The sequence below is a fragment of the Trichechus manatus genome, unplaced genomic scaffold (genome assembly GCF_000243295.1).
Source record: "Trichechus manatus latirostris isolate Lorelei unplaced genomic scaffold, TriManLat1.0 scaffold00333, whole genome shotgun sequence".
NCBI classification, from domain to species: Eukaryota; Metazoa; Chordata; class Mammalia; order Sirenia; family Trichechidae; genus Trichechus; species Trichechus manatus.
The window spans coordinates 454,070-464,840 of record NW_004444269.1 but is presented as its reverse complement, the minus strand read 5'-3'; the positions used below and the strand labels follow the sequence as shown (position 1 = coordinate 464,840).

General features: G+C 42.5%; 1 protein-coding gene across 7 annotated transcripts in view; it reads right to left on the bottom strand.

Annotated features, from left to right (window-relative positions):
- FCRL3 (Fc receptor like 3) overlaps nt 1–10,771 on the bottom strand; it is a 70,302-nt gene that overhangs the window by 20,868 nt on the left and 38,663 nt on the right. For 5 of the 7 annotated variants that reach the window (XM_023725602.1, XM_023725604.1, XM_023725600.1 and 2 more), the window contains 7 exons: nt 9,638–9,740; nt 8,847–8,867; nt 7,524–7,766; nt 6,594–6,860; nt 6,068–6,352; nt 4,395–4,679; nt 3,748–4,026 (listed from right to left, as the gene is read on the bottom strand). In XM_023725602.1, the coding sequence (XP_023581370.1) occupies nt 3,748–4,026; nt 4,395–4,679; nt 6,068–6,352; nt 6,594–6,860; nt 7,524–7,766; nt 8,847–8,867; nt 9,638–9,671 (1,414 nt within the window). In that variant the 5' untranslated portion in view covers nt 9,672–9,740. Of the gene's footprint in view, nt 1–3,747; nt 4,027–4,394; nt 4,680–6,067; nt 6,353–6,593; nt 6,861–7,523; nt 7,767–8,846; nt 8,868–9,637; nt 10,624–10,771 lie in introns of those variants that run through there. The other 2 variants (XM_023725603.1, XM_023725605.1) reach the window with 2 other exon arrangements.

Sequence of the window (10,771 nt, the reverse complement as noted above, 5' to 3'; positions counted from 1 at the left end):
GACATCAAGGACATCATACATGAAGAAAGCAAGAGGTCATTAAAAAGACAGGAAAGAAAGAAAAGACCAAAATGGATGTCAGAAGAAACTCTGAAACATGCTCTTGAATGTTGAGTAGCTAAAGCAAACAGAAGAAATCATGAAGTAAAAGAGCTAAACAGAATATTTCAAAAGGCAGCTTGAGAAAACAAAGTATTGTAATGATGTGCAAAAACATGGAGTTAGAAAACCAACAGGGAAGAATACGCTAGGCATTTCTCAAGCTGAAAGAACTGAAGAAAAAATTCAAGCCTTGAGCTGCAATAGTGAAGGAATCTAAGGGGAAAATATTAAATGACTAAAGAAGCATCAAAAGAAGATGGAAGGAATACACAGAATCACTATACCAAAAAGAATTGGTCAACCTTCAACCATTTCAGGAGGTAGCATATGAACAGGAACCAATGGTATGGAAGGAAGAGGTCCAAGCAGTACTGAAGGAAATGGTGAAAAACAAGGCTCCAAGAACTGATGGAGTAACAATTGAGATGTTTCAACAAAGAGATGCAGCACTGCAAGTGCTCACTCATCTTTACAAAGAAATTTGGAAGACAGCTACTTGGCCAACTGAATGGAAGAGATCCATATTTATGCATATTCCAAAGAAATGTGATCCAATCAAATGCAGAAATTATGGAACAATATTGTTAATATCACATACAAGTAAAATTTTGCTGAAGATCATTCAAAAGTGGCTGCAGCAGTACATCAACAGGGAACTGTCAGAAATTTAAGCTGGATTCAGAAGAGAATGTGGAACCAGAGATATCATTTGCTGATGTCAGCTGGATCCCAGCTGAAAGCAGAGAATACCAGAAAGATGTTTACCTGTGTTTTATTGACTATGCAAAGGCATTAAACTCTGTAGATCATAACAAATTATGGATAAGATTGCAAAGAATGGGAATCCCAGAACACTTAATTGTGCTCATGAGGAAACTGTACATAGATCAAGAGGCAGTCGTTAGAACAGAGCAAGAGGATACTTCGTGGTTTAAAGTCAGGAAAGGTGTGTGTTAGGCTTGTATCCTTTCACCATACTTATTCAATCTGTATGCTGGGCAAATAATCCGAGAAGCTGGACTATATGAAGAAGAATTGGGCATCAAGATTGGAGGAAGACTCACTAACAACCTGCCTTATGCGGATGACACAACCTTGCTTGCTGAAAATGAAGAGGACTTGAAGCACTTACTGATGAAAATCCAAGACCACGGCCTTCAGTATGGGTTACACCTCAACATAAAGAAAACAAAAATCCTCACAACTGGACCAAAAAGCAATATCATCATAAACGGAGAAAAGATTGATGTTGTCAAGGATTTCATTTTATTTGGATCCACAATCAACATCCATGGAAGCAGCAGTCAAGAAATCAAAAGATGTATTGCATTGGGCAAATCTTCTGCAAAAGACCTCTTTAAAGTGTTGGAACGCAAAGATGTCACTTGAAGACTAAGGTGTGCCTGACCCAAGCCATGGTGTTTTCAATCACCTCATATGCATGCAAAAGCTGGACAATTAACAAGGAATATGGAAAAAGAATTGACACCTCTGAATTATGGTGTTGGCGAAGGGTATTGAATATACCATGGACTGCCAAAAGAATGAACAAATCTTTCTGGGAAGAAGTACAGCCAGAATGCTCTTTAGAAGCAAGGATGGCAAGACTGTGTCTCACGTACTTTGGACATGTTATCAGGAGGGATCAGGCCCTGGAGAAGGATATCATGCTTGGTAAAGAAAAGGGTCAGTGAAAAAGAGGAAGACTCTCAACGAGATGGACTGACACAGTGGCTGCAACAATGGACTAAAGCGTAACAACTATTGTGAGGATGGTGCAGGACTGGCGGGCAGTGTTTCATTCTGTTGTATGTAGGGTCGCTATGAGTCGGAACTGACTTGATGGTACCTAACAACAAAAATGGAGATAATATTTCAGAAAACAGTTGTTTAAAAATATTTACATTTTTATGTGGTTTTATTACCAGAAAATGACAATATGTCAACTTTAAAAATTTATATCTGCACACTTAAAAATATATGGAAATAGAAAGTTGTAATCAGTTTATAATTCTTTCAAAGCTTGATCCTATTTGTTATAAATTCAAACATGTAGCACCTGCCACTGATTTTACAAGGACAATTGATTGATATCAATGAGAATGGAAATTTACTAGCCAATATCAATGCAAATCTTTGCATAAGTAGAGTACGGGATCAAAAATAAGTTGCATGGATTTGAAAGAGCAATCAGTGATGCTTTGTTTCCACTTAGTCTGGAAATCTTGTGAAGATATCTTTTTAAACAATGACAGCATGATAAAACCAATGGGAATAAGCCAAACTCAGAACCAGACCTCAAATGAGTGCCACAAAGAGTAAACTAAGATTTTCTAAATATATGCAGTATATTCAGTTACTATTTTAGTCAGAGATTCTAAGACTATTTTAAAATATAGTTTATTTCATACTTAATATATTTGTGCTTGTTTTATAATGTGCATATTAATTAATTCAATAACGCATGTATATAATTCACAAATAAATACACAAATTGAGGATGCATGTTCAATCTTTGACTCAAAGTGGTGTTGAATCAAAATGTTTGGACCTCATTGATCTACTTTGTTCACTTACTTTATAAGTGAAGAAATCAAGGACAAGATTAGTAAAGATACTTGTTCAACATTATACAACTAGATATTTTCATGGTTAAGACAGGGATCCTGGTTTCAAGATACTGTCTGAAACTCTCAGTTTCCAATGCCTTCATAAGTCATGGCCAAAATTTGGCCATAGGAAGGGCTATCATTAAGGAAGAAGTCATAAGTACCCTAACAGTTTGGAATACTTGGAAAGAAAGAAGTCAAGGCAAAATCTGGAGAATGTAAGGATTTCAGTCACTGGGAGTCATCTCCGTTTATCTTTTATGCTTCTATCTCTTTCTTTGTCTGAGTGCACCATCCCACTTTCCAAGTGCTGGGATCTTTGTAATGATCACGGGTGGGACTGAAGGTCTCTCCTACATGGCTGGGCATATTGCTAATTGCCACCACCGGCTGGAAGTAGGAAATATGAGATGCCTTAGTGTCCCTGTTGAAGAAAAATTTTGTTTGGGGATACTGAGAATAACAGATCACATGAGACCCCAGCACTCAAGAAGTCCTTCTAGAATGAATTTGGAGAAAGTGAGAAGGCCAGGCAGGTCATTAGAATCTAGAGACCATGAGGGAGCCCTGCTGCTCTGATGGCTGTGAGTATCTGCCAGGAGGGACACTATACTTAGCAATCCAGGAAGCGAAGTAGGGATTTAGATTGGCTGGAGGTAGGGGCAGAAAACTTTGTCAAGGAATGATCTGGTCATTTGTTCCTGTACAAAGGAATTCAGATATAAGGGTTTCTATAGGATTCAGCTCCTTTGTCAGTAATTGCTGAACCATCATATATCTGGCATTTTTGGAAGGTCTTTGTGCCTTTACTAGAAAGACTGTGTGGAATATGTGGCTGTTGATGACAATGGTGGAGGAAATAAAGGAAGAGTCTAAATTATTGAACTTGTAGCCACAAGGATGAATACCAGAGATCCCAAGTGAAGGCAGAAAAAGTACGGAGTCTGCTGAGATGTCACACAAATAGCTCAGTGGACCTCTGTGAGAAAACATAGTCTGTTCTTGGCTGTAACTGCTGTAGGTGTATTCTACTTACCTGTGACATTGAGTGTCACTTGGTGACTGCGCTGGGCCCTCAGGCCATTGTCGGCCTCACAGGAGTAGTTTCCAGAATGCTCTGCAGTCAGAGAGAGGTTGAAGGACACTCTTCCTCCAGAGGGGGCCGAGTTGTTCCCCAGGATGACATCCTCATGATAGAACCGGTACAGGATCGGGGGAGAGCCTCTCTGGGCCTCACAGTGAAGCTCCACCACATCCCCCACCACACCCTGGGCCCTGGGAGTCCAGAGGGTGAGGACAGGACGAGACACTGGAACTGACAAAGACAAAAGGACTGTCAGAGAGGCTCTCTGATGCTGTGACAAATTTATAACTCTAGTCAAGGAGCCTAGAACTGACATATCTCTAATAGTTTCTGCTTCCCACTGACCATACTTTGCTCATCTAATAATCGGAAGCATTTTCCTAAAAACGCGAGGAGTAATTCTGGGTAATTTTGTTTTCATCACTACTCAGTCTCCTCCACAATAAGTAAGGTGTCTTCAACTTATTTTGCCATCTTTAGATAGCTTTTAAATCTTCACACCTCTGTTCTTCTACCTCCTTCTAAAGATCCTCATGGTTAAAAGAGTGCTACACCTTGGTTTGAGAACCACCGGCTGAGTGAGAGGCATAGTAATTTACCTCTCACGATGACTGCAATCCACTTGCTGAGGATGGGGCCGTGAACGTTGTCAGCTGTACAGTAGTATCTGCCAGCATCGCTTTCCTTCACAGCGAGGACTGGCAGCTCTGCCCGCAAGGAACGCTCCGTCTTTCTTCCCAGACTTACTCTGCCTTCTCTGTGCCAGGAGAATGTGATAGTGCCTGTACCCTTGGCTACAGAGCAGACAAGGACTAGATCTTCTCCTTCGATCACCTGCCCCCCAGGGGCTCGGACCTCTAAATTCACATCAGACACAGGGATTCCTGGAGGACACCAGCAACAAGTGCAACAGGCAAGAGGTGAAAATAGGAAATAAGGAATTAATTGTGCATATTATTATAAAGGGAGCAACACCCTGCCCTCTTCCAGCACACACACAATTCCCATTCTTGGAGAATGTGGGCACCAGATCCATGATCTTCCTAAATCTAATGTTGGCTGCAGTAACATTTTATGGACATTTATCTCTTAGGAACCCTTAACCTGAAGTGAGTCTACTCAGAATCCACATTTCCCTCTTATCCTTCAAGAGTCCTCTAGTCACACTTCCATTTCCCCAAAGTTCTTCTCTAGTTCTACTTCCAGTTCATGCTTATCTCCCTCTTTTCTGATTACTTTGGTTTACATTTAGGTCCACAAATGGAAGCACCATTGTGACCTCTAAAGACTATATGTGGTCAGCTGTGTTTCTAGTTGTCTGTTAACTCACCAGAGAATATATCCTATATGTCTCTGTAATGTCCATAGGGTTGGACACCCAGTAAGTGATCAGTAACTGCTACTATCCAACTTAGGTGGAAGAGAATTGTGATGGTTAAGAATATGTGTCAGCTTGGCTGGGCCATGATTTTCAATGTTATGCAGTTATGTAATGATGTAATTTGGCAATTATGTAATGATGCAATTTGGCAGTTATGTAATGATGCAGTTATACTCTATTTTGTGGTATAATGTAATCATCTCCATGAAGTGATGTGATCAGTCAATCAGCTGTAAGGGGAGTTTCCTTGGGGGTGAGGGGCTGCATCCAATATATATGGATGCTCTGGCAAAGCTCTCTGGCTTTTGCTTGCTCTGGATCTTGCACCTGGCTCATCATCATCTGACCTCCAGTTCTTGGGACTTGAGCCAGCAGGTGCCGTATCGCCTGCTAATCTTGGAATTCATCGATCTCTACAGCCAGTGAGCCAGCAGCTTGCTGTCTTACCTGCTGATCTTGGATTCATCAGCCTTCCAGCTTGAGAGCCAGCAGCCTGCTATATGACCCGCCAATCTTGGGTTCATCAGCCCCTGCAGCTACGTGAGGCAAGAGAAGCCTCCAGCCTGATGCCTGAGCCGTGGACTTGGGACTTGCTAGCCTCTACAACTGTGTGAGCTATTTCCTTGAGATAAATCTCTGTGTGTATATATCTATATTTATCTATCTATCATCTGTATAAGTCACTGGTTTTCATCTCTAGAGAACCCAGCCTAAGACAAGAGTGTTCTAAGGAAGTAAGTTATGCCAATATGAAACATAAAGAGGGAGGGATAAAAAGAGAGCTGGAAGCTCTGCTCTATTATGTCACTGTTCCAGGAGACAGGAGATGCCACTGCTCTACTCCCCTCTCTCCATCTCTGACTCTGGACAAGCAGCCCCATGAACACTCACTCTGCACATAAATCTGAGATGGGAGGCTCCGCTTTCTGATCGTGGAACTTATTGTCTGTGCCTCACACCAGTAAGATCCTGAGTCTTCGGTCCACATGGTGGGGATCTGGAGCGCTGGGGACCTGCTCCAGCCTGCTCCCAGGGCCTGGCTTCCTCTGAAGAAGCAGAATTGAAGTTGAATGTGTGACCTCTGTGGAGGGAGCCAGGTCTCACATTTCAGGGCCACTGGTCTCCCCTCTATGGGCTTGGAGGGTCTGGCTGTCAGCTTAGGAGGCGAAAACAGCTCTAGAGAGAAGAGCAAACACAATCCTCAGGACAATGAGGCTCAGAGCTCCTGGAGATGAACCCCTGTGTTCTCAGCATTGGCTGTCAGGAGATAGAGAACCAGGGGGATGGAACCACCTCCCGTCTCCTATGGCTGGGCCATGAAGCTCTTCATGAGATTCCCCGTAATGAACACTCTCCCTCAATCCTCACACAGTGTTTTCCTGCCAAGCCCTATTACCCACAGGAGTGTAGTCATTACCTTGAACTTGAATTCTTAGATGATTTGAATGTTCTGTCCATTCGTATAGGGTCCATGCGTTTTCCCCAGAAGCAATACAATAATATTCGCCATTGTCCCTAGAGACTGAAAATAGTGTGAAACACTTTTTGTTCTCATACTCATCAAGTTTTTTTTTATCCTTGTAGTAAATCCTGTCAATAATTTCATTGTCTTCTTTCCCCTGGCATCTCAGATCTACATTGTCTCCTTCAAAGACAGGGTATGAAGCCTGGAGGATTAGCCAGCCTGCAAAGAGATGGAGGAACACATTCAATTTATCCCCTACTGCTTCTTTCTTCCAGTTCTCATTTCTGCCCAAGAGGGAAGAGCTACAGCTCTGTACCTGCCTGAAAATGTTATACCCCACATTTGCACATGGTCCCAATACCCAATTCTTCCTTGCCCTAGAAAGTGGACTGATTCTCAGAAGATGCCCTTGAGAGATTTTCATGTTGTTGTTGGTTTCTGTTGAGTCAAACTGTCAGAGTAAAATGTGCTCCATAGAGTTTTCATGGCTTTGACATTTAGGAAGCAAATTGCCAGGTCTTTCTTCCAAGGCACCTCTGGGTGAATTCGAACCATCATCCTTTTCATTAATGACTGAGTTCTCAACCACTTGTGGTACCCAGAGTTCCTCATACTTATCCTTAAACAAAAGCAGAATTTTATCCCATGCTTTTCTTCAGATCTCTTTTTGATCTAGTGGCCACTGGTATGCCAACAATTCTCTGGATGGATAAGATGGGCAATGCAGTGTCCTGCTGCTGCCCTATCTTCTTATTTCCCCCCTGGGTCAGCACATCAAATATCCCCATGCCTGTTTACAGCTCTGTCTGGGATCCCTGCATTAACCTAGCCCTCAAACACTCTGCCAACTTTGACTTCAAAGACTCCCCTTTCTTTCCTCACCAGATACAAAGACCACATCCATGGGGTCACTGAGAGAGGATCCTTTGGTCTTGCATTTGTACTTTCCAGATTTTTCTACTTGGAGCTCTTCAGAGTCTTCTTTCAACAATTTCTTCTCATGATACCAAGATGTGTCTCCCAAAGCTGGGGAGTGGGATCCCTTACATGTGAGAGTCACTGTCTGTCCTTTGAAGACTGGGAACCATGTAGGTTGAAGGAGAACCATTGCTTTTGGAGCTTCTCCTGAACAGGAAATAGAAAGATGAAGGCAGGTAAAGGTGAATGGGGGTGGGTACAGAACAGAGGAGGGCCTAGCCTTGGAGCTAGGAGTCTGCCTGGACTAATTCCAAGTCACCACCAAGTTGGAAATTGAGCAGAACCAACCTGAGGAAAGGCCTGGGACAAAATCTGTACCTCCTCCTCCAATGCCTTGCCTGGAGGTTTGCAGGTGGGTGTTATAGGGAATAGGTTTCAGGTCCCTATTGAGGTCTCAGAAAAGCCCAAGAGATGTGATTTGTAGTTGGGCAAACACTGTGAGGGCCTCAAGAAGTGGACTGATTCTGAAATGCTCTTGTTCTGTACTTTCCTGCCCAGATAAGGATGAACCTGAGATGTAGATACTCCAGGAGCATTTCTACACTCTAGAAAACCATTTTCTACTTGATTGTTGACATTTAATGAACAAGTTTTTTTTTCACTTTCAATACTTTTAAACCTTGCTTAGTTGAAGATTCTAGGGGAAGGCAACTTCTCTCCACTTAAACCATCTAAGTTGGACTTGATCAATAATTGAGGGATACAATGAATTTAAATGAATGAGGCTGGGCTGCTTGAGAAATCAGACTGGTGTATAGAATTGCAACTGACTGATGGGCCCAGATGTTGAGACGTGATAATAACACGAGCTCCTTTTTTGAAGTATGTAAGGATTTGGCTGTAACATTTACCTTTGCGAATGGGAGCAATTACGATGTCCTTTGAGAGTAGCAACTAGTTTGGACATACAGAGGGACGTGCTTCAGGGTATAGGGGAGATCAGGTCTGAAGCTCTCTCAATATCCGCCATCTGCCTCTGCTCTTCAGGCTGCAAACGTTCCCTTCCTCTCTACACTGCGGTGCCCCAGTAATGGAGAAGGAACTGGAGGTTGGAGAAGCCAAGGGAGGATCTGCTAGTCCAGTGTAATAACAGATATGACCTCAGGCTAGCAATACCACTGCTGTTGCTACATCCCTGCAGCTGTCGTCTACAGGGCAGGGACAAGCGATGCTGGCTGAGGTGATCAACACCCAGAGACCATGAGGAACAGACAGGGGAAAACTTACCAGATTGTTCACCTCCGGGAGCTGCAAGGGAGCCAAGAGTCCAAGATTAGCACGTTGTGTTTGCCAAACTTTTATAATTAGAAACTCTCAGAAATTTCCTAACAACACAGCCACAACTGCTTCTTTAGTTTTTCCTTCCTATTTTTTCACTCCCACTCCACACCACCCATTGCCCCCAAGCAACATTAGTTAATTAAAGTCTATGTTTTCCAAAGAGGAAATGGCTTGTATATACAACCCTGGCTCATCTCTTTGCTATTCCATTCTCAGCAGCTTTGTACTTTATCCCCTCCTCTCCTCTCCAGCCTGAAATCAGCAGTGTAGAGGCAGAAAATGGCTTGAAGAAATGGTTTATCCATCCTTCATTTTTTTGGCATTGTTGTTCCTACTTTTTCAGCCTCTGGTTAAATTTTGGCTTAAAATCGAAGGAAGGGTCATGTTTCTCAGTTGATCTTCCCTCCTCACCTAAGTTTTGGAAATTAACTGTTTATCTGAAAAATTTAGTTTGAAGCTGGGACAGAGGGAGGGATGTAGAGTTGTGGTTTGGCAGAAAGAAAAATTCAAGTTTGCTATGAGACTAAAAAAGAAATGGGTGAGCAACAAAGGGTAACACACTTGGTTTGTCCTGATGTTTTTGTTTGGAACCTTTTGGTTTTCCTGCTCTGCTCATTCCCATTTCTTGCTGTCTGTCTCTGAAACTCTGAGCGGAAGCAGAGACAGAAAATCCCCAACGTCCCCCCTGACAGATCTAAGGAGCTGAGGTCACTGACCCTGCCTGGCCGTCTACTCACCCAGGATCAGCAACAGCAGCAGACACAGACGCATGGAGACCTGCCTGTCTGTCTCACCAAACGTCAGGCTTATCTTCTATCCAAGGAGGAAGACTGGTGGTTGCTGCTCAGATGAGGTCAGAAAGAATTAGAAAAGCGGAAGCAGCAGAACTTAATACCATATCCTGCCTTGAGTTCTGAAAATGTGACTGTCTTCTGAAAAGCTGTTCGTATTTCAATCCTGGCAGCGGTGAATCTCAGATGATTTTTTAAAGGAGTCACCTTCCCACAGGACGGGGTTCTCAGGAAAAACGTCTCCAACATTGTCCCTGAGTTCTCTGAAAATGCCAAGCTGTGGATTTGCTAGCATTCAAATAACTTTTTCTTCATTTTCCAAATGGGCAAACCTTTGATGAACTAAATTCATACAGCCTTAAGTTCCTCATAAAGCTCCTAATATAGACACACCTCACAAACATGGTGACTTGCAACTGTTATATGGTTTGAACCACACAAAGTCCAGGTGTCAAAGCAGACACAATAGCCTTTTTGACCTTAAGCATAAGTTTGCATGAAGCTGCTGAACAGAAAAATAATAGAAATTTGCAGATAAGTTAAAGGGGCTGTCCCATAGCCCCAGCCAGATCTGTACAAGCATACAAGAACCCCTATTTTCAAACGAGAGCCTTGCAGAGTGGCCTTGCCTAGTCTTGCATTCAGAAGTCCCCACTTCATTATTTTCTGTTTCTGGCCCCTATGTGCTTTTTTTCACATTTACCAAAATTTGTCATTATTTTCTCTAATTTCTTACTTACTTGTTTTTGTCTCTTTCTCCCCTAGTAACATAGAAGATCCCATGCTTGTCTTATGCACCATTATATCCCCTGTGCCTCTCATTATTCTTTCCTCAAAGTAGATATTCCATAAATATTTTGAGGGAGCATTGGATGGACTGTGAGAAACTCTGGACCAGTGTTTCTCAACATTTTTTTCATTATTGCCCCCAAGGAGCTTTTTTTTTTTTTTTAAAGACCTGGTTGTACAGTGGTTAAGTGCTTGCCTGTTAACCAAAAGATTGGCAGTTCGAACCCAACAGCCACTCCATGGGGGAAAGATGTGGCAATCTGCTTCTGTAAAGATTTCTAGCCTTGGAAA